The sequence below is a fragment of the Lupinus angustifolius genome, chromosome LG16 (genome assembly GCF_001865875.1).
Source record: "Lupinus angustifolius cultivar Tanjil chromosome LG16, LupAngTanjil_v1.0, whole genome shotgun sequence".
NCBI classification, from domain to species: domain Eukaryota; kingdom Viridiplantae; phylum Streptophyta; class Magnoliopsida; order Fabales; family Fabaceae; genus Lupinus; species Lupinus angustifolius.
This window is the reverse complement of record NC_032024.1, coordinates 13,794,129-13,818,968: the sequence shown is the minus strand read 5'-3', so window position 1 is coordinate 13,818,968 and position 24,840 is coordinate 13,794,129. Positions and strand designations below refer to the sequence as shown.

General features: G+C 30.4%; 2 protein-coding genes across 3 annotated transcripts; one reads left to right on the top strand and one right to left on the bottom strand.

The window, feature by feature from the left end:
• On the bottom strand, positions 7,904-8,657 carry LOC109330145 (21 kDa protein-like). The gene has a single exon (XM_019564193.1). It carries the CDS (start codon positions 8,593-8,595, stop codon positions 8,017-8,019), a length of 579 nt encoding a protein of 192 aa, XP_019419738.1. The 5' UTR covers positions 8,596-8,657; the 3' UTR covers positions 7,904-8,016.
• Positions 16,285-21,809, top strand: LOC109330146 (protein FAM136A-like). 2 transcript variants are annotated; one of them, XM_019564194.1, is made up of 4 exons: positions 16,285-16,393; positions 17,810-17,948; positions 18,407-18,544; positions 21,347-21,809. In XM_019564194.1, the coding sequence occupies exons 2-4, from the start codon at positions 17,820-17,822 to the stop codon at positions 21,536-21,538; spliced, it is 459 nt and encodes a 152-aa protein (XP_019419739.1). In that variant the 5' UTR covers positions 16,285-16,393; positions 17,810-17,819; the 3' UTR covers positions 21,539-21,809. The 2 variants fall into 2 exon arrangements, with proteins under 2 accessions (XP_019419739.1, XP_019419740.1); XM_019564195.1 differs by having other exon boundaries at positions 16,313-16,383; positions 17,815-17,948.

Genomic DNA, 24,840 nt, shown 5'->3' with positions numbered 1-24,840 from the left:
ATTGGAGGATAATCCATCAACTCTCTAAGAAGTTTTTGACTTCTTTGGATATTGATTTGTGGCGAGAAGCCATAAATGATGAGATGGACTATCTAGAGTCTAACAAGAAACATACTATGTTATCTCAATCCACTATGGAAGTTGAGATGATAACATTAGCAGCAGCTAATGAAGAAACAAGTTAGCTGAGAAGTTTGCTTGCAGAGATTCCCCTATGGGAAAAACATATATCAGTTATGTTGATCCATTGTGATAGTATCGCGGCTATTGCAAAAAAAATTGAGAAACGCTTTTATAATGGTAAGAAGCGACAAATACGTCGTAAGCACAACACCAATAGAGAGTTACTCTCTACATGAGTTTTTAGAATGGATCATGTATGCACTGAGAATAACTTAGTAGATCCTTTGACGAAAGGACTAGCTAAAGAGAAAATCCGTAATACTTCTAAGAGTATGAGACTATTTCCCTTGGAATGAGGATCACTCATGATGGTAACCCAACCTAACTAACTGAAGATCCAAGAAATAGGTTCAATGGGTAATAACAAGTTGTGAAGTGATATGAGAATGAACATGCTCTAAAATTATGAGCGGCATGATTCCTGTAGCATATGTAAGGATGAGTTAAAACTCTTAATGAGATATATACTCCAATTGGAGTGGAGTACCTAGGCTATAGGAGTACTCTTGATAGACTCACCTATGTGAATGTGGAAGTGGGGACCGCTTCCTATGAAATTTTGGGGCATAAATTTCTAGAGCGTTCACTATACTGGGATAGACGTGCATGGCCTTTAACGCACGGGCTTTACAGAATACACCTTTGAAAAGGTTGTGTGTGGTTTGATGCTAGTCTTTGAAAATGTAGTGTGTGGTTTGATGTCGGAGATAGAGTTCAAGACTACGAGTCACTCTAGTAAAATCTGAATCTTACTCGCTATGCAAAGGTTCAAGTTGCATGACACATTTGTTTATGCACAATCTTATTGAAACAACAAATATTCTCGGAAATCGTTTTTTAATTTCAAGTGGGGGATTGTTGGAACATGGTTTGTTGAAAACCATTAGTGGGAACTTTTGGGTGTGAAATATAAAAAACACCCAAGTCCCACATAGAAGAGTTTTTGAAAAAAAAAACTCTCAAGTCCCACATAGAAGAGTTTTGGAAGAAAAAAAAACAACTCTCAAGTCCCACATTGGAGAGATGGAGAACTTGGAAAAAATCTCAAATTATAAATAGAAGCCTTCTCCCTTCATATTTTCTTGCCTCAAGTTGAATGCGTTTTCATTCAACTTTTTCTTTCTCCCTCATATTTTCCATCGATGCATTTCCGACAAACTTCTCCCATTTTCTTTCTGTGGCACTAAGAAATGGCACATGCAGCCATATTGTGTGAATTTTGAGAACTGACACTGGTAGTCAGTATTGTGGGAAAGAATTAACACAGGTAGCCATATTCTGGAAATGTCGAGAATTGACACTGGTAGTCAGTATTGGGGGAAAGAATTGGCACATGTAGCCATATTGTGGGCATTTCGAGAACTGACACTTATAGTCAGTATTGTGGGAAGAGAATTGGCACAGGTAGCCATATTGTGGGTAATTTTGAGAATTGGCACTGGTAGTAAGAATTCAATAATAGAGATCATGGTTGTTTTATTCTGGGGACGACGTGGTCGATAGTCTGCTTGCACATTTTGGACAGTGCCACGAAACGTCTTAAAGAGAGCGACCTGGTCGTGACTCAGCCAGTGAGTATTATTTCATGCCATTTAGAATTGATGCAAGCTACGGTAACAACAGTGGTCCCTTTTGATTTTTCGAGCAGATCTAAGATCCCTTTGACGTGTTCATCAATGGAGGTTTGTCTTTCTTAATACTTTGTTGTAAAAAGATCACATCATCTATCTAAAGTGTGTCCAAAATTCAGTGTTCCAACATTATTGATCAATTCGTTGGTCATATTCCCTTGGTATGCAGGAGGATAACCTTGCTTCAAAAAGCATGTGTCAATTGTGTGGTTGCTTCTCTCACAATAGATACATAATTTGTTTGATGATCATCTTCCATTATTAGATACTCTATCTATACCTCTATAAGAAGGGTTCCCTCTACTCCTATTTCCATTAAAAACATTATTTATGAACTGCACAATGGCTTGAGATTGAAAAGACAATGCTTTGAGATTGTTGTTTAAACTTGATGTCATAGGGGTGTTAAGTTGTCTTTCTTGCTGTATCAACATGAAAAATACCTAGCTGATTGTTGGCAGTAGGTCAATTAACATGATCTGAGAACGAACTTGTGATTATTGGTCAATCGAACCCTTTAAAAACTTGATCACATAATCTTAATCTCTATAATTCTTTACTAATTCAAGAATTCCACAAGAACATGGCATCCACAGCTACAATTTTCTATGGGTCTAAAATGTTCTATCTCATCCCATTAGGTTTTCAGTTGAGTGAACTACTACGAGACAGAGAGATTACCTTGGCTCAACCTATAGAACTCTTCTTGAAGCTTAGAAATCTGAAATATGTCTCCTTGGGAGAACTTATCATGAAGATTCTTCCAGACTTATGATGCATCATCTATCTAGCGGAAAGATTTCATAATAGTCTATTCTACTAATGTTGCAGCCAAGATAGGACCATAATATTGCATATGATCCATTGAGAGTGAAGAGGGTAAGTCATATAGGGTTATGTTATTCCTTGATCTATAAACTTCAATTTGTTTTTCGATTGAAGTTCCACCTTTATGGCTCTGTTCCAAGAGTGATAATTTTGGTCATTTAGAGGATGAGAGACAGGAACTAAAGTTGGATTCTCGCTAGAGTTTATGAAATAAGGATTTGCGGGGTTTGATTTGAAATCTTCACAACTCTGATTCGCCATGGAAGAGGATGCAAGAACTGTAGGGAAAACATGAGAGATTGAACAAATTCCTTTTGAAAATAAAAGAGAAGGTAGGAGAATAGAGATTTCTTGAATTGAAACGTAAAGAAAGAAGAGGAAGGAGATGAGAACGAACTAGAGAGCTTAGATAAGCTCTAGTACCATCTTGAACTCCTCGAGAAGAAGAAATGAAAATGCAGAAATAAGCAACATGAAGAGAGAAGAAAACTATATGTATTGCTTCATTGTTGATTGGAGAGGAAATACAATGTATTTATACATAAACTAAATCCCAACTAAAAGAATAAAAACTGCCAACGAGAAAAACTTACTTACCTAATAAGAAAGGCTAAAAATAGATGACCAATAAAAAGCCAATAACTATTAAACTAAAAATAACAAAAGCAAAATATATATTAAGCAAACCAAATTAACATCTTTCACAAGGGACAGCTCACGGCTGTTGTAGCTAAGTCATAAGTTTGACATATTGATTGATTGAAAGGACGAGAACATGTTTTTCACTATGATATCATTAGACCCTCATTCAGCCTAATGTAAGCCCAACATATCCAGTATAAATAGAGGACGTCATTTACATGGGAAATAACATCTTCTCCCTTTCTTATCTTTACCACACACTTTCTTTAACATATATTTCCATGTATAACATTATCATGAGCTGGTTGACCCTATGCAAGTACACTCTAAATGACCTATAGTTAATGAGAGCTCATATTTTTTCACATGCATGAATAATTTCCATTTTTAGAGTTTTTATTTTTATACAAATAAATTTCGTTCTCACATAACACATTCTCTCTTGCATTTATTAATTGTTCATCGAGGTGGAAAAAGTATGCTATAATTCAAGATCCAATAAGAATGTGAAAAAACATCTTAGACTCAAATCTCCAACAAGTAAAAGTAATAAATGGTCAAAAAAGAAAATGTATCACATGTCCTCACAAGTCACGATTTGCATGAGACATTTTTGTTGAAATGTTGGTATAAATTACTTTCCATGATTACATTATTTTTAAAAATAATGGATATTCATTTTTTTCCATCACGATTTCATTTGAACTCTAATTTTCATTTAAAATCAATTTACAGAATACCATGTTTTTAAAATTTTGGACCAACCTTGAACATGGTCATCAAAGTCATTTTTCATATACATACTCAATGTGGTTTAATGCATATCCTCAACCCCCTTCAACATTGCTTCAATATTTCAATTTCGATCTTCAACCTAGTTAAATCACAAATCAAATCATTCAAGGTTGGCTTCAACTGAGTCTAGCCCAAAAGATATCATTGTCACATCATTCTTCCATTGGACTTTACAATATTAACAGTATCATGTTTTAAATGAGGTTGATTAATCCTTGTTAGAAATATGTATAAATGATTAAAATATATTAATTATCATTGCTATGAAATATGTGATTCAATAATTCTCAAAGATTAAAAATGTATTTCCTTATTTGTTTTTTTGTTTTAATTTTGAATTTTTTCTATCTTTGTGGGGTGAATGTAGTATTAACGTTCTTAAATTACTTTATCATTTATGGAGGAATAAAATGTTTATTGAAAATGAAGAAAACAATAAGTATAAAATATAATTATTAATAAGTATATTTGATATCTTATTTAATATAGACATTATGAAGTAATTAGGATAATGTTTTATAAAATGTGTGTTAGATCCCACTGCAATCAGGGAGCTTCTAATCAATAGAGAGCCTCATTGTTGTAGGTGTATGGAAAGAGTTGAGAGTCGCAAGTGAGACATCACGTCTTGAAATATTAAGGCAATCATTTCATGAGATCTTTCCACTTATAAGCTCTTTCACTCAACATCTCATATCTCATATACAATTTGAGAATTCACACTTTAATAAACACAATAATTTTCCCTCAGGTGTGGGTACCAGAAACTTACTCTTCTTCTCCTCAAGGCTTTGTTTGGGAGTGTGGTTTTAGAGGAGAAGGGAAAAAAAGACTTTGGAAAGTTTTCCCCTTGTTTGGGAGTTAGATGAATGAGATAAAATGTTTCGGAGGGTTTCTCAAACCCTCCAAAGCCATCCATGTATCTATTTTGAAAGTTCCTCCAATTTGAGGTTTTTTGAGATAAAATGTCAAAATACCTAAATATTTTTAGTAATATTATATAATTATATATTATTGTTCATTTCTTATTGTTAATTACATTTTTAAAAGAAAAATAAAAAATATTCTTACGTTACCATTGATTTATCATCTCTCATCTAAATTTCATACTCTCAAACAAGAAAGAGGTTCGCTGTCCTTGTCCCTCCCTTTCCTAACCCTTCGATCTATTTCCTTCTCTTTCCCTCATAACTCCGAAACAAAGCTTAAGTACACTATGTCTCAATCGGACCATTGATTATTATATCCACTAGTTGGACTAGATCACGACTGGGAAGCCTCTAAATTATTGGGAAGTCTCATTGTTATAGAAATATAGAAAAAATAAGAATTACATTTAAGTTAGACATCATATCTTAAAACAAAACTTTAATCATGAACCAAGAATGTGATTTATAAATAAGTAAAAGCTAGTAACATTTGAATTTTGATTTCTAGAAGCACTCTAACAGCCTAAATTAAGTGGCTTTAACATTTCCAAAATTGCAGTTTACGTTAGCGGCTGGCTCTTTAAATATGGGGGGAATCTAGTCAACACTCAACGGTTGAGATATGACTATTTCTACAAAATACAAATGTAATGGACAACTCTTCAACCTAACTTATTAGTTATATTACCTGTGAGTGAAAATTGACTAATTTAGCATAAATTCCAATAGAATCTTTAATAAGCTGCATAGAGTTAGTTACACAACACAATGTTTTGTGCATTTTTGGTATAAGTGCATTTTCAACAAAATTCTATGCAATGGTTGGGTAAAAGTCAATAATTGGAGAGAGAAAATATATATTGAAGTATACTTATTGATTGTAATAGTTGTATAACCATATAGTCAAATGATTGTTCCACAAATTTACATGTTGGAAGAGACAAGATATATTGAGTATATGCAATATTTGTATGACGAAAGTCTGTCCTTTCCAGCTGTATTGCCTAGGATATTTTGTGTTAATAATGGGGTATACGGGAAGCTAATTTTTTTCAAAAGGTCTACCTTACTGGTGAGCATGCATCAGAGTTGGGATGAATAAAACTTATTCTTTATTTGACCCTGAATTTTGGTAGGTCACTTTTTGAATCCAAACACGGCTCTATACTCGAAGCTAATCGACTCTAAATATTAACTGGGATAGTCTTTGAATCCAGACCGACCTTAAACCCAATTAAATATAATGCATGCCACTTTTAGATAAAGTTTTGTCAATATTATTTATTATTATGTGTATATAATTTGATATATGAAATAACACATGTATAGATATTGTTAATAATGTACATATCACGAAAAAATTAGAGAAACAATGATATTTTCGACCAAATAAATGTCATTAATCTATACATAATTAAATAGAGACACATATAAACATGATCATGAGTAATCATGGGAGGTGTTTGCGTCGGGTCATGCTTCTCCCCTACCCGGCCCAGAATATTGTCTCGTCTAACTTTAAACTTGGACCTAGACCTGATGAGACCTGACCCTATTTGGGTTTGATCATTATCGAACCAAATCTGGTGAGCGGGTAGGATCGGGTCGGATTCTGCTCACTCCTAATTGTAGTAATTGAACTATAAGAGTTTGTTTGAAAATTAAGTTTTGGAGATGAATGAAAAGAAGAAAAAAATTGAGAATTATAAAATAAATTATGTGATAATTCATATTTTCTTCTTATTTCTTCCTCCCCTGAACCCACTCACAAACAAACCCAAAATCCTACACTATTAGAAAATTATCATATTGTGTTAGGAAAAGCTTGTAAATAAAATTATGAAAGAAGGACTACGTATATTTGTATCTTTGGTTTTGAAAAGATAAAAATAAGTGAATTAGTGTTAGTGGGTGGGATTATTTATGTCTCCGTGTGTTGGATACGGTAAAGTGGGGTAGAGCATAGGATCCATATGAACCACAGAACACTCCAGACTTTGCTTATCATTTCAGACTTTTGATTCCATCATTTTCCATTGGTCACTATTACATACTTTAATTCCGTCTCAACTTGGTCCACTAGATATTCATACTAATCTCCAAAATTTAGTGCAGTTCCAACATGGATAGTGTAATATATGTTCCCATCTATAATTTCTTTTGAGTAAATTACACTCACAATAAGTTTTAGTTTAATTACACTCCGCATATTTCATATTTGAAACATTACATAAATCCTCCCTAAAAACGGTCATTGTAATTATACTCACATTTTTATTAGGGTGCTCAATATAATGTATTTAAATAAATCAGTTATGATTAATGTAAGTTAAAAAGTAGTTTATCTCATTATTAAATCTCGACGAGCGTTGGTGTAATTTCCTTTGAATTTTTTACCACAGATATAACCAAATAAAATCTCATGTTCCAAATAAGTTTGTCTTTTTAAACTTTACAAAATAATATAAAAATGTGAGAGAAAATTCACTTGCTTCAAATGTAAGTTTGAAATACTTACTCATCATTCTAGCCATCAATTTCAGAGAAATCTAATAGCTTGGATTAGCGAGTAGATCTAAACCATTCGATTTCCCTATAATTAATAGTTAATATATGAAGAAAGTTTTTTAAATTTACTCTTGGAGTAAATAGATCCTCTCTTTAAAAATATTAATTTATATTTTTATGACTTTTTATATTAATTAAGTAACATTTTTTTTTATTATTGGTGTATTACAGAAAGTGAAACAAGAATAAGGAAAAATGATATTCATTCATATAACCCACTCTACACTTAGGGCTGGGCAGAACATTTACTTTCTTAGATCTAGAAGTCATGATGAGTAATAACAAGAAAATGGCTAAAGCATAATAGAAAATAAACACAGATCCATTTATAACATTGATTTAATTATATCATATATCACACAACACATAAGTAAAAAAACCATATTCAAATGGTTTCCTAAAACAAACTCAAACCAAAAACTTTCAATATAGCTTTTTCCCTAGTGCTTTTCAGCATAGTGGTTAATAAGTGAAAGAGCATTACTAGTAACCTGAGCAACATTAACCATTCTAGCTCTAATAGAACCCTTAATTTTCCCATTAAGTGCATTTCCTGAAAACCCATCACCACAAGTGCTTTCATCAGTCAAAGCAGAACTTACCCATGTTTCAACATTGCTTATATGCCATCTAAAATCTTCACCTTTAACCTTGCACAGCTTGAGTTCCTTGATTGATCTACTTAGCCTATCTACACTGTCACTAATTTCTTCAACACAATCATGTAAAGCAGCATATTCTCTAGCCTTTAGACCCTTAAATTTGAGGCACTTTGTCACAAATGATTTTGTGGATTGAGTTTTGTTGAAGCTTACTGATAAGGCTGTTTGGACCAATTGGTGAGGGTCTTTTTGGATGGTGGTGGCATAGAGGGAAAGTGATTGAACACAAAGTGTTGGGTATGTAGTGATACTGCATGAGGATTTGATGAAATTGGAGGGTGGAGAAGGTGTATAGTTGGCTTTAACTGCAATACATATGATAGAGAGAAACATGAGAGTAGAGAAAACTCTTGCCATGTTTGTGTTGTGGGATTGAGATTTGGTAGAGAGAAGTTATTTGGTTTGTGACTTTGCAATGAATTGGATCCACTTTATAGAGAGCATATTGGTTGAGGAATAATGATGATATGACTAATATTATTTCTTATTTTATGTGGTCATCTTTCTCAATAAATATCACTTTTACACGAATCGAATATTTGATTATTTACCTATCTATGAATTTAGTAAGATTTTACACTATTAGACTATTGAATGGTGGGTTCCATACAATAATTAATTAATCAAGGAGTGACAAGATTTACTTTACCCATAATTTCTCATTAGGCATATCTTATGTCTAACTCTTTGTGGGTTCCATTTAACAAAAATCTAATAAATTATTAGATTATTTTGGGGAGATATCATTAACATTCACCAATCAAGGAATGAGATAAGGGGTGCTAAGTAATCAGTATATATCTATTGTCATATAAATTGTCTTATAGTATGTATAATTAGTTATAATTGGTCAAAAAAAAAACTAATTAATTATTAATTTTTTAATTTAAAAATATTTTTTAATTAATAATAAACTTATGATACATGTAGTAACATAATTTTGCCGATAGGAGAAGTTGTCTCCTACATAACACATCTTTGTCTTGCGCATGTGACACTGTGCCATTCACACAACACAACCGTCCATCTTTTATTTTTATTTTCTAAAAGAATAACTTATATCTTCTAAATGTTGGATATATAAACCATTTTTAAATGTTCGACATAATTTTTATTTTGGCATGCAAGACAAAATAAATGTATGTTATATTACTTGAACCAATCGACATTTAGGCTCACGAATAAGTTTGGTTTAATTATTTTGATGGATTAAGATCATTTCAAATGACTTTATTAATTAATTAAATTACGACCCTTTAAAGAAAGGGTTTTCTTACTAAATTAACATTCGTACCAATTGGAAAATAATATGTAAAAAATTATAAAATATAGTAAATAATATGAGTGATGTTTCTTGAAATAAATAATTATCTATATGATAAAGGAATACAATTGGTTATAACAAAAACACAAAAGAAAAATTATAAAATTTTGCCTTTACCATTTAGTGGCAAAAGATAGTTGTCCTATAAAAAAGCTAGAGCCAGCTTTAATAGTTAATTTTTCTTCTTTCTAAAAGTACTCTATTCTTCAGACCGACATGATATAAAATAGATTTTGTTAATCAAAATAGACCCCATACAGCAGACAGTAATTCAAATTAGCTTTCCCACTTAACCACAAGAAAATAGATAAAAGCTTTCACATTGACAATAATTGCTTTTTTGGCAAATTACAGAAACAATAAAGTAATTCAAATTAGCTTTTTTTACTTAAAAAAAAGTTGCTTTCTCACATGATCTGGCGATGACTCCAGCCACGTGACAAACAAGACCTCATTCTCTCTCTTCCCCCTATGCATGCTTCGAAGTTCAAAGAAAATAATGATAAAAAATATAATGTTTTTTTTTTGGCAAGATCCGGACCAACAAGTCACTCGTGATTATTACAATTTGGACCTATCTAGAAGATCTATCAACTATATATAGTTGAATTTTACTAATTAGTTTGTAATTTTCACACTATCTTTGGTCAGAAATGAGGAAGGAAAGAGGGGGAAAATATACTTTTTCACCATTTGTTTATATCTTAAAGTGTTTTTTGCTACTTGAATTTTGAAGGAAAATGAAAATTTGAGAGTCTATATTTTATGGCTCTTAAACATTTCTTTTTCCTCTATTCTCTTAAAAAATTCAACTCGTTTATCCGATCGTCAAGATCTATTACAGTCATCAATGGAAGCTCGTTTGGAAACGGTATTAACGGGACTTGTGGAGAAACTGACTTGTCTGACTCCATCTCCCAACCACGTTCCACCACAGCCTCCTTATGGAGCTCCACCACGACCTCCGCCCTCTCCCACCTATGGGACCTCACTGTTTCCTCCTCCAGGTAACATTAAGCCCCCTAAGTTACAGTTACCATCGTTCGATGGATCTGAGCCTCTTGATTGGTTGTTCCAAGCAGAACAATATTTTAATCTTTATCAAGTGGCTCTGTTACAACGTTTGGAGTTAGTTGCTTTTTCCATGAAGGGAAATGCCTTAAGCTGGTATAAATGGATGTTCTAGAGTAACCAACTTACGTGTTGGGAAGGGTTTACTAAGGCCCTAGCAACTCGTTTCGGGCCTTCCTCATTTGCAAATCCGCAAGCAGAATTGTTCAAATTACGCCAGACTAGTTCAGTGACAGATTATCAAACACGTTTTGAACGCCTTTCCAATCAGGTTGTGGGTTTAACATCGGAAATGATTTTAAATTGTTTTATGTCGGGCTTGAACCCCGAAATTGGACGAGAGCTAGCTGTTCAACAGCCTTTCTCTGTTACTCATGCAATTGGGTTAGCAAAGTTGGTGGAGAGCAAGATAGCTGCAACTAAAATGGCAAATGAGCGTTTTAATCGCACTGGGAATTTTCAGACTGCTGGACCTACTATGGGTGTGGTCCCATCTGTTTCACCATCACTTCCAATTAAACGTTTGACAGCTGCCCAAATGCAAGAGCGTCGCGCTCAAGGGCTGTGTTACAGTTGTGATGAGAAATATATTTTTGGTCATCGTTGTCGCCCCAAACAGTTTTTATTATTATTGATTGATGAAGTTGGTGATGGTGTGATTTTGGAGGAGAATTATGTTCAAGAGCCTCCAATTGGGATTGGTGAAACATGGCAAGATGATGTCATTCATTTTCACATAGCCGACCAAGCCTTACAGGGTAATCCGTCCCCGAAGACACTTAAGTTTCAAGGCTTCATTTATGGACACAAGGTGATAGTTCTGGTGGATACAGGTAGTTCCCACAACATGATGCAACCACGCATCGCTCATTTTTTACAGCTGCCAATTTCTCCTACACCCAAGTTTCCAGTAATGGTGGGCAATGGAGAACAAATTTACTGCACATGATTATGCAAGGAGACCCCCATCAGTCTACAACAACAAATATTTCACATTCCCTTCTACCTTTTACCTATCCAAGGTGCCGATGTAGTCCTTGGTATAGTTGCAACACTATAACAATGAATCAACACAATTGGTATTGGCTTTTCCTATAAGGAAATCTTTATAAGCAAGCTTCTCGATCAACTTACTTATTCATTGGTTGTTGTTAGTGCTATCATCTCAACTTCCATAGTGGACTAAGCCAAAATAGTCAGTTTCTTTGACTTCTAATAAATAACCCAACCATTTATGTTATATATAGCTTCTGATTTCTTTAGAATCATATGAAAGAGTGTTCAAATCAACATCGATGAATCCTTCTAGTACAATAAGAAACCTTTAGCAATGTAATACAAGGTTCATCGTTTTCTTAAAGTACCTCATGACCATTGTTATAGTGTGTCAATGCTTCATACTAGTCTACTGCTAAACATGCACAATAATCTCATAACATAGGCAATGTCGGGTCTACTACAATCAGTGATATACTAATATTGTAAATGATGCTAATATACTCATTTTGTTGTATACCTTCACCAGTGTTCTTAAACAGTTATACATTTGGATCATACAATATGCTAGAAGATTTATAGTCAATATAATTATATTTATTTTAAACCTTCTTGTGAGTATTTTTTAAAGAAATTCTTTTTTTTTAACTTATTAATATTTATATTAAAGATTACAGTTATCTTTCCGAGAGGTATCCTATGTCTTCAAATTCATAAGGTTTGCTTTAAAAGGAATTTTGTCATTTAAAGTTCATAAGGTTTGCTGATCGACTATTTTATATAAGATTAGGAACATTTATCTTATTTACTTATTCTATACTTACCTAGAAATGTTTTGTTGTTGTGTACAATCTTATTTTAGTTGGTTCACTTCCTTGGATCACACTAATTTATGTCACTGTTAATAAAAACATTATTATCAATATACGTGAGTTTTAAGATCATAATATTTATACACTAATAATGTTATGATTTATATATAGTTAGTGTATTACTTGTTATTTATTTTTATTACTTTTATTTTATTTAGGGATCAATAATAATTTAAAATGAATAGTCAATTATGCAAAATCTGCATAGTTTCTTTTCTCCATCTTAAAACGTTTTGCTCCATAAAATAGACATTGCGGTATTGTTTATTGTTGAAGACAATTAACAACTGATATTCTGCATAAAAAAAATTCCCATCTAACCTTTTACATTTTAATTTGCCATCTATCTTTATCTCTCTACCTGATCACATATTTCACTTCCTCTCTCATTTCCTTTTATTTTTCTCATATCTATATGAGCTTGCGAAAAACATTTCTAAAACGTTAACAATTAAGGGAATTTTTTATAATATTTTATTATATTAACATTATCAGTGTAAATATTTATACATAACCACTATATTATCTGATATTTATTTATATTATTTTTTCTAAGAGTTAATTATAATACAATATAAACGATGAATAATATCATGACAATGTATAAAACTCATGTCAAATCAGTGTCTGATATTTTTATTTAATTAATACGTAAATAGGAGAAATATGCGTCGATGTGAGAATTTTTTACAATTTTATTGCATTGTTTATCAATAATTTTCAATCATTACTATTTTTAAATAAAATAATATAAATTAATAGTAAAAATATGTTGAATGAATATAAATCTTTAGACAGTTGATGTATAAGTAAAATAATTTTTACCTATAAATATAATTAAATATATATAATATTTTTTATATATCTATGTGACAATTTCCTCTCTCAGAAAACAGAAAAGTCTTGCTTGCACCAGTCAACGACAAGGTATGGGCCTGCTGCAGTCTTGGTAATCCAAATCTTTCTGAGTTTGTCTTTTCTACTGTGAGGTTTGTTTAATATTGTTTTATTTTTATTGTTGAAATTATTCTAAATCTTCTCTACTTTAATAAACACAATATATGTTTATACTTTACTTTCTAAATATATTATTATTATTATTTTCTATTTTCACTCTTATATCTCTTTCAAATTTATTTTTCAATGTACATTAAATATAATTATTTTATTCAAATTATATCAAAATTTAATATTTATTTAATAATTTCTTAATCTATATGGATAATTTTACGTGATAAAAATAATGAATAAGAATATAAAAAATGAGGAATTTAAAGATGAGTAAATTTATTTTTCACATTGATAAACCAAAAGTACGAGGAATACATAGTTCTCTACATAATTTATTTCATTTATAATATTTATAGTTGATGATTTATAATGTTGAACTAATTTGTTTTATAATTCATTTGCAATGATAGTAAATAGTTAGAATTCTTTTTATGATCCCGTATTTGTACAAAGAATATAAAATTAAACTATTTATTAAATATATGTATAAATGTTTGTACAATATGTGATTTTTTTAATTAGGGTGTAAGTGGTTTCGATTTAAATTGAGAAACTGAACCAAGCTGCAAGATGTAGTTGAATTCTGTTTTGCGGTTCAGTTCAATTATTTTTTAAGGAACCATTATGTTCGGTTTGTGATTTAGAAATTTAAGAAACGTTGGAACCGAACCAAACTACATATTAAAAAAAAAAGTAGATATTAGAGAATTATGTTTTATTGTAATTTTTACTTACTAAATTGTCTACGAGAGTGTTAATGATTTAGAGTATATTTTCTAATTTTTGTAGTATTGAGTTTGAAATTAACATATACCATATTTTGTTATACATATATTGTTATATGTGTTACTAATTGTGAATTGTAAGACTATATATGTAACTATCATTATATATTGAGTAAATCACATTGATACCCTCAAATTTTAGTGAAATTATATAAACTATCCCTCCATTTTTTAAACCTACAAAAAACTGCTAATTTTTATACATACATTATATTGATTACCAATGTATGAGAAATAAGTGTGATATTTTAAACAAAAAATGTGATAATGTAATTAAATTAAACAAAATATCGTATATTATGGAAACAAATACCAATATTGTACAAATCAATATATTTTCATTATTTTTATTCATTATAATATATTATAAGAGTGATTTAAACAATATCTCATTAAAATTATTAATGCATTTTGTGTTTCGTTTATTATTTTGACTTGTCTCTATAATATATCATATTTTGTTTAATTTAATTAGATTTATCATCATTTTTTGTTTAAAAGATCACACATGTTTCTCATGAAGGGTATTTAGTATAATATATGTGTAAAAATCAGAGGTTTTTTGTATGTGTAAAAAATGGATAGGTAATTTGTATAATTTCACTAAAACTTAGAGGATTTGAGTGTAATTTACTTTTATATGTTTTATTAAGTGATATATATGTTAGTAATCGTGAATTATATTGTTATATATGTTACTAATAAATATATATGTTAGTAATTTGAATTATATTATTATATATATAATAGTTTATTTTATTCTCCATAAATTATATAATTATTATATATGTAACAAACAATTATGAGTTACAATTTTTTTAATTAATAATTTTTGACATATTTCTACCATACAATCTATCTCACAATGTCCCAATTTTTTCTTTGTTTAATGCATTGTATTTGTATCTGTTCCATTGAAATAATTAAAAAGTAACTCTTATTCTTTCCCTTTGAATTAATAACTTTCTTTTTTTCAATAGTAGTAGTATTTTTTCGTTTTATGAACAAACAATGTTTGTTGTAATATATTTTGAATTTTCAGTTGATGCAAGAACTTTTATAAAAAATAATAGGAAAAACGTGGAATCAAACTGAATCATTCAAGAGCGTTTCAGTTCGGTTCAGTTCATATAATTAATTTTATGATTAATTGAGTTGAACCGAATCATGTATTTATGTTTGATTTGGTCATTGAAATATAACAAAAACCAAATTGAACTTTTATATCCTTATTCCTAATAACATATTAATATTTGAATTTTGAAGATATAAGCTAACATATGGGTGTGGTATATATTTGAATTTTCTAGCTAAACAGTTTTTTGAATTCTACATTTATTTCCTCCCTTTTTTCTTAGTAATCATTAAATTCTTTGTTATTTTAAATTATTATTTTAACGTGTACATAGATACCTCTTTTCTAGTTGTTAGGTACAGTGAAAATGAATAAAAAAAGTATGCAATATTTATAACAAAAATTTATGAACAATCAGTATATTATGTTATATTATTACGAAGATGACAATACAATCACATTGTAAAAAGATTATTCATGTATTGTTATATAAATATTTATAACACTCAACATATTATCCATTATTTATTTGTAATAATTTTTTAAAGAGTCAATCATCATTAAACATGAACGATGAATCATATAATAATGTAAATATATTTTTTCTCTTTTAAAAATCTATTAGGAGATACATTTTTTCTCATGATTTAATAAGTAATGATTTTAATAGAAATAATAGATGAATAATATATATAAAAAAACTTAATACTTATATATTTATATTTGTTTTGACCAAATAAATTGTTGGTGTAATGATGTCCGATGCGACCAAAATATCAAATATTTAAATTTCCGGAAAAAACAGTTGCGATACTTAATACTTGTTAGAGAGACAACTATACGTCTCGAAAAGTGTTATTCTTTAATCAAAGAGATGAGAGACCAAAAATATATATTTATAAATGTAAAATAAAAAGTTTTAAACCCTTAAACCCTGTTTCTTTTTCATATAGGTAAGTATCGTGAGAGAAAGAAGAAACCGCAGCTGAGTTTTGAATAGCTACCTATCACGCATTCGCAGGTGACTCAATTCATACTTTTCTTATTTCATTTCTGCCTTTTCCTTCATTATTTTTTGATGCTATGTTACTGAAGAAAAAAATGTAATTTTGAAGTTGCAGAAAGTAAAATAAACATGTTCAATGGGGATTTGACTCCTTTTATAGAACATAAAGCGCAAATCTATTCATTGGTTGGTAAATCAATGGTTCATATCACATACCTTATATGCACATCTATTATCAGTGTTTTAATTTGCAGTCGCGATGCGATGTGTTTATCACAATAGCCGATAATTGTGGCCATGTTTACGGAGTGCAAGTTAAAACAGTATTACGAATTATGAAGTTGTTTACTCTCAACCATTAATTTTTGGATAAACAGTTTATAATTCTGCACTTTATGCTCTTAAGTGCATCCCTCGTTTTAGAGGAGCCAAATCCATTTCATGGAATTGCTTCTTTTTTTGTACTACCAAGGGTATTCCTTCATTCTATGGGTAAGGAACTAATCCCTTTTGGGGTGAGTGGTTGTCCCTCTCAGGAATCGAACCTTTTACGTGTCAGGTCTTTCTAGGGATCTACCAGACCCTTACGCTACTAGACCAACTCTTTGTTCGTATTTCATGGAATTGCTTTTAATGGTTTTCTTTGTAGTTTTTTTTCCAGATCAAAATATTTATTATATATGTATTTTTCAAGATAAGATATTATCCTAGAGTTAAAAACCTTATAATGTGTGTTCTTGATGACTATTCTTTATTAGTAGCTATTTGCTATAATATTGAAATGTAGTTTTATTTGCATGTAATGTTCTATAGTGCCAGTGGTTTTGTTGGTAGAGTGCTTTATCCTTTGAAATGGTACTAGTCATGGCTATGTGTTGAAATTTATGCTTAGGAGATGAAAGAAAAATAATAAATACTGTGACACAAGAACAAAAGAATGATTATGGAGACATTAGAGGGGGAAATAAGGAAAATAATATTAGATTTGTAGGTCTGGTGGGTTAAATATCATGGAAGTTTGAAATACAGATTCTTGTTTATTTTGGTATTCTTAACCCTGTCAACACTGTCTTCCTTTGCTTAGCTGTTGCTATTCTCATTCTATAAAGGTTATATGGTTGGTTATTTTCTCATTATATCTTGTAATTTCCTCAACCCACTGATTTACTTATTACTAATATGCAAGGTTCGCTAAAAATTACAATGTAAAGGTCAACATCGTTGTATGGTGTACCTGTTTGAATATCATAACATCTACTAAATAACTCCTATAGTGTATAGCCTCCTATAGTGTATAGCTCATTTGCCGACTCCACCTAGTGGGATAAAGACTTGGTTGTTGTAGTGTATACCTTATTTAAGAAGAAAATAAACCGGATCAAATGGATTTTTTATCATCAAAACTAAGGCTGCTGACCCCGTTGTTGACAGTGAGTACCAGATGGATCATTTTGCTGCAACTGAAGAGCAGATTGCTTCCCAGAGACTGAAGCAGAAACTAGATGAAGTAAATGTAGCTGCTCAAACTCATCTTGCCCCCATCCAAGACCATGTCAATTTTACTCTCCAGGTTCTTTCATGTCCATTTCTTTCTTAAGTACTTCAATTGTTCCTTTGACTTTTAATGCCAGTACTTTACCTTTCCTTTGAGGAAAGATTGAATGGCTTTATGGCTTGGTGACTAGAAATATGAATTGGGACTATTGATATACTTTTTCCTATTTGGCTTTTTGGTTTTTTGTCTTGTCTTATTTCTTCATTTCTTGTTTTAGCCCAAATGATTGTGTTAACTGCCAAGGATATTCTTTGTTCCTGTAAGACATAAATGCAAAATATTATGTGGTTTTTATATTTCTTGGTTTTAAAGGTTGAGTTTCTTTTCTCAAAGTCCTCTATTTTATTTTCCACCAATTGGATTTGTTGTAGACCTTTATTACTTTTGCATACAAATGGAAATTTGGCAAGCTCTTTTCTTGAAGAAGCAAATTCCAATTCCATATAGCTGATTGTTTGATTGAATAATTGCAGAAAGCCTATTTTAGATGTGCATACGAGTGCTTTGATAGAAGCAGAAGGCAGGAAGAGATAACCAACTGCGTTGAAAATTGCAGTATTCCACTTTCTAATGTGCAGCAGACATTTGATCATGAGATGGCACAGTTTCAGGTAAACTCCACCCTAGTGGACTGAAATCCCCCTTTTGATTAGACACCCGGAGTTGTTAGCATTTTAAGTGAAGTTAACTTTGAAAGTTTGGTTGAACTGCATGATGTGGCCCAATTGCCTCAGTCCAGCTGACGGGCCGAAGCTATTTTTTGCAAGGCCTTAGTGGGTAGGATGCTGCATCCAGCTGCTTTGGGCAAGTTTGCTATATTTTTAATCCCAAATAACTGATTGGCCCAAATGAGGCCTACCCAAAAATATAATATTTTTATTGCATTTTTAAAACAATTAAATCATACAAAAAAATGGAAATGAAACGAAGAAGTCACCATTCAATTCCTATCCATATTCCACATCAAACAAACATAGGAATTGTTGAATGCTATAGCATCTCTTGTGTACGGAAGTATATCTTATTTAGATGCTTTGTATACTAATTATACCTTATGCATTATCTCTTTGTTTTAGGGAGGACATCTCTTCTTTAAGTCATTATCTCCTCTATTTATTTACAATAACTGTTCAGGCAATTCAGAAAACCTTTCTCAGTTGGAATACCAATTGAACATTCCTTTTCTTTCCATCAAATCAAATATAAGCTTCGAAAAGTAGTCACAAACAATGCTATCCCATAACAGCTATAAGAGCAATAAGACAGGACATGAATGAGCATAAAAATTCTTATTTAACCAAATATATTCAGTAATTGCATAAGCTACACTCTGCTATACAGACAGAACCTACCTCCACTAGTGCTGACAAAAACTTCTAATAATAGCCAATACTCAGTAAACACTACTTGAAACTTGACATGTCACACCAACATTTACCAAAATCGTCAGTAATTTCATTCGAAATGACTAAGTTGGGTTCTTCATTTATGTTCGTTTGTTCATTAAACATGGATATTGAATACAATCTAATTTCTGTTGCATCCTTTTGGTATAGCTGTTGCACATGACCTTTTTTGAATCGCATTCTATCTTAATTTTGTTATAATAACTACTCTTCAGTTTTACGTTGAGGAGAATTGGAAACCTTATGACATCACATGTGCTTCTTGGTCAGAGAATTATTTATGATGAAATCAGTTTTTGGTTGATTGGAGTTTATGCATTTCCTTATGCTTTACAGCAAATTTAGGAATCTTATTTAGTAGGATAGAATATCTGCATACCATGTTCATCAATTATTCAATTATAAAATCAGTGTAGTATTAAAGTGAAAAGCAAAATTGTGCAGTGCTATATTGTTTGAGTGTAATGGTTGGGATCTATCATAATGGTGCATAAAAGTGATAAAGTCAGGGCCGATGCTGTCCACAATATTCTGCTGAAGCCTTTGAATCTTTGCATTCTTCATGCAGACTGGAACTAGGGTTGTTTTTGAGATTTGTGAAATTTAAAAGTTTTGTTGCTGCTCAAAATCAGTAAAACGATATTATTGGTAGACAGGGGACATCCTCCGAAAAAGACTCATTACATAATTTACGATAAAGCTTGAAAGGGATTTAGATCACCCAAAGTGTATAGTGCATTTTAGAGGGTAAGTGGTCCAAGTGGCAGGTTGAGACACATCTATGATTTATGTATTACTATTTAGGATATAAGAGTATTATAAAAACTACCAATGAAAACTGTTTCATACATACAGACAGTAACAGATAGCTATGCAACCTTGAAAATATTTCTATTTCCTTTCTCCAAATATTTCCATATTCCCCAAAATTGTGAGTAAGATTTTCCATCTCCTTCAATGATATGGGTATGGTGTTTTATAAAAAAAGTTTTTGCAATGCCTTATATACATGTCTCTGAGTTGTGCTTCAACTAGTTTTCTGTTGTGACTCAGAGGGTGATTATATCATATTTCAATCTTAAACCCGCATGTTATCATTTTTTAAGGTGAATTATGGCCTAGTACTCTTGCTTTAGATTTGTTTTGTTCTAAGGTAGCTTTCTTGGGGTAGGAATATGGTATTTGCCCATAATTATCTAGTACTCAGATTGAAATTAACTTCATAAAAGTTTTCAGCTGCTTATTTAAAATGGAGATAGTTAATGACGTAATAATTATTGTATTCATTTTGTGCTTCAGCCAAAAGGGTTCAAGCTCCCACCCCTTCAAAGCATTGGGCAACTATCTGCCACTGACCATAATATAGGAAAATCAATACTTTTAGTTGTTAATTTGCTATAAGGACTTTTCTGTTTACATTTTTCCGTGAATGACAACTCTACTTTTGTCTAAAAAAGGATGACCAAATGCACGAGGCTTCCACCTAGTAGGGTTCGGGGAGGGTAGATGTATGTAGCCTTACCCTATAAGCGAAGAGGATATTTCTAGGATTTGAAGCCGAGGTTTGCCTTAAAGAAGGAATGGAATTCTTTTACATATGCCAAACATCTATAGGCTGGTCCTATAAATCTTAAATGATTTGTTTATGGCAAGACATCTGAATGCCGGTAAAGGTTTACTAGGCAGGTTAGAGATGCTTTGGTCATTTGCTCTGCTAATCGATTGTGTCCCAATTACTTGTACATTTTGTACTAATTCATCATCTGACATTCATGTCATATATTACGATAATGGATCGTCTCAATTTTTTGAAAAGTTTCACAAGATTTTGACTATTGAGTATATGATTGAGTTAAGTGAATGGTTAGATCATAAAAACTGACAGCCTCGAGTTTTTTCCCCCTTCAAATTGAGAGGATCCTTTCCCTCTCCATGTTCTACTTCCTAGAAATATTCGACATTTAATACTTTCCGCTTTCATCTGATGCTGTTTTCGACATGATGCAGGAGAGGTTGAACAGATCTCTGATGGTCTGTCAGGACAAATATCAGTCAGCTAAGCTCCAACAGAAAACTGGGGCTGTGAATGATTTGCTTTCCTGTGCTGATCAGTCAATCGAAGACAGCATCAAGATGCTGCCAATTCTTACCAATAAGTTCAAAGCTTCATTTGGCATTAGGGACAACAATTCCTCATAAGCTTATTTTGTTCTTCCAAAAACTCCACTTTTATAGCTGCAAAAAAATGAAAATTGGTACAAGGAAATTTTCTTCAACTCTTCCTTACAAAATAAAGCATACTTTATTCTTGGATTTAGAATATTATTGCAGCTTGATTTGTCAATGACTTGAAGTCATATTATGCCTTCAGATTTTCTTTCACTATATTTGAAGCATAGCCTCTTTATGATGTGATGATTCTGATTATTGACCATTTATGCATTCAATGATGATTCTTATCTTATTTGTATTTCAATAGTATGTTACTACAACTAGATGAAGTGTGAAATTGTTGCATTACTAGCAGGTCATACCTGTGATTTTAATATGGGGGTGTTTCAGGTGACGATGGATTTAACAATACACTTTTAACTGGTGGGTGACTTTTTTTTTTTTTTGTAGGACTAAGTATTCCAGGGTCTGAGTAAGAAAATAATTTATTTTGAAATGTATAATTATTCCTTCTAACAAGTACTTGTTATCAGGAACTAAACATTTATATTAATCTCTAAAATTACAAACATAATTAGGAGTAGTTAGTAAGATACAAATTTATTGTTTTTTTCTTCTTTAAATTCAATCTTGGATGTAGAGTCGGTTCTTTTTAATCCAAATCAATTTTAGTCCCATTTCGTGTGATCCATTTATTTATTGGGAGTATATCTTTTGTCCAATAATATGTGCAACTCCATATATTATGAAGTGTAATTGTTTAAAAAAATATATTTAAATTTAAAATATAATTATTAAATATTTGGTCTAACTAATTACATGTTATAATACATACTGTTAGACAAAATGTACTTCTCATTTATGAATAATATTTATAAATAAATATGCTTATTTCTCATCAATTACCCTCATAATTACATTTCCAACTATGAAATTTCTAATATCTTTCTCAACACAAGCTGGAACATGAAACAAAAGTGCAAAATTGGTTCCTCTCCTCTTTCTAACAAAAGTAAAATGTTTATGGATATATAACACAGGAAATTTTTTAAAACTGTGTACAGGTGAGTTATTGGGTGGGTAAGAAGTAAGAACTAAGAAATATTTCTAACTGAAAAAATAAAATAAAAAAATTAAAATTGTGTGTTCGATTTGAAGAATAAATGCATTAAATAATTTTATTTGGAATTTGAATACCAAACCGTCAATGTCAAATAATAGGATGACCCGATCAGGTGCGTAAGCATTTATAATAACTAGTATGTTAACCGGTACTATGTATCAATTGACCTGCATTCATATTTTTTCTAGTATATAATGTATCAGCTTTATGTTATACTATTTAAGAAAAACAATTTAAATATAAAAAAATGTAATATATAAAAACTCAGTAAAGAATAAAAATTTAAATAAGAAAATGTATGGAAGATTATGATATATTAAATGAAAACAACTGAAGTAATATATGAAATTTTATATTAGTTATTAATGACAAATGTTACAAAGGATAAATTTAGAATATAAAAATTATGTGGTAATTATTATTTATTTTGGTTTTAATAATATAGAAGTATATATAAATATAGATAGATTATAGAAATTTATATAAAAATTAGAAGTTATAAAAGTTAAAATAAGGAAACATAAAGTACTCTATGAGTAGTTATTTTATGTTTATTAGTATTAATATATATTATACTTTATGAGTAGTTATTATATTTTTTATTGTATCTCTCTTCATAACCAGTTAACCACCTCCTCCATTCTCTAATAATGGAATAGTTATTTTATGTTTATTAGTATTAATCTATATTAAACATTATCGTAAACACACAAAAATATAATATAAAGTACACCGAACACAAAAATACATTTTAATTCAAAAAATGAAATATATAAAAATTGAATATGTAGTATTACACAATATTTGTCGGCAGACGCGAAGTGTCTGTGCACATTAGTACTATATAATGACAAAACATACCTAAGGGGTGTGAAGGTAATTGAACATGTATAATTTCTATATTCAAACTTTGTCTTTACTATGAGTATAATTGTAAAATATGCTTAAAGAACATTCATGTAATTAAACCTGTATAATTTCATTAAATTTTAGTTAGTAACCACCATCATATAATTTCTATATTCCAATTTTACCTTTTTGTGACATCTCAATGATAACTAGAAGAAACTTCCACATGTTCTTTTATTCTTTTCTATAATGCATCACTCATATTCCATACATTCTACAACTTCTGTTTTCTCCATTCATCACTCTAAGAAGAAGAACTTTGACCTACAAAAAAGATAATTATGACACACTAATAATCATTAGAGTCACAAGTTAATAAATTTATACAAACTTTGTGTATCCACTTGATATCACAAAATTTAGAATGCAGGACGAAACTTTGGATATACAACCTTATGATGAATTTCAATAAATTTTTTTTTAATAATTCATTAAAAACTTTGGATGTACAACCTAATAAAACTTGTGGGTATGAGAGTTGATATGAGGATATAATAGAATAATATATCATTTTCCAAATCTATAATAGATTATAATCCATGTGGAAACTTCTTTATTAAGTTTTATAATGAATTTGGATCAATTATTATTTTATAATAATTCATTAAAAACTATGGATGTGCAACTCATAAACAACTAATCCAAGATATATATTAGTTGTCAAGAGAGTTTCTTGAGTAATATGAGTACCAACTCCAAAATTGTAATGATGGCAATGTCAGTTACTTCCTTAATTTTAGGTACAAAAAAAATAGAATATGAGACCACTTATTTTGGGTACCTTATTTACACAATTTTTGAAAGGAAGTGCAACCTTTTTTTTTTAATAAATTTATTATTATAGATTTACATTGATATAAATAAAAGTTATGTATATAAAAACTAAAATTTTAAAAATAATATATATATGTATATATAATTTACCATTAATAATAATGGTTGATTTAATTTTAGATAGATAGTAATATACGATGAAAATATAATATTTTAATGAATAATTGTAAAATATGACATTACAAAATATTGGTGTAACTACTAATTTATTTTAATTTTATTATAATTGTATAGATATCTATACTATTAATAAAGGCAAAACAAGTAATAATTACCTCATTGTATAATTTTTATATTTCAAACTTACCCTTTTATATTTATAATAACTGCTATAAACTTCCATATATTACTTTCATTTTTTATATTAATAATTTAATATCATTAATCTTCCACACATTCTCTTATTTCTATCTTTTATCTTTCTTCACCTAATAGGCACAAAATGAGAAATTGACATAAGTTT

What these genes read in the sequence shown, in the direction of transcription:
- LOC109330146 (XM_019564194.1), top strand. Translation starts at nt 17,820, where the DNA reads ATGGATCATTTTGCTGCAACTGAAGAGCAGATTGCTTCCCAGAGACTG. An exon ending in ATGTCAATTTTACTCTCCAG is followed by an intron (nt 17,949 to 18,406) that starts GTTCTTTCATGT and finishes GAATAATTGCAG; the next exon opens with AAAGCCTATTTTAGATGTGC. An exon ending in ATGAGATGGCACAGTTTCAG is followed by an intron (nt 18,545 to 21,346) that starts GTAAACTCCACC and finishes GACATGATGCAG; the next exon opens with GAGAGGTTGAACAGATCTCT.
- LOC109330145 (XM_019564193.1), bottom strand. Translation starts at nt 8,595, where the DNA reads ATGGCAAGAGTTTTCTCTACTCTCATGTTTCTCTCTATCATATGTATT.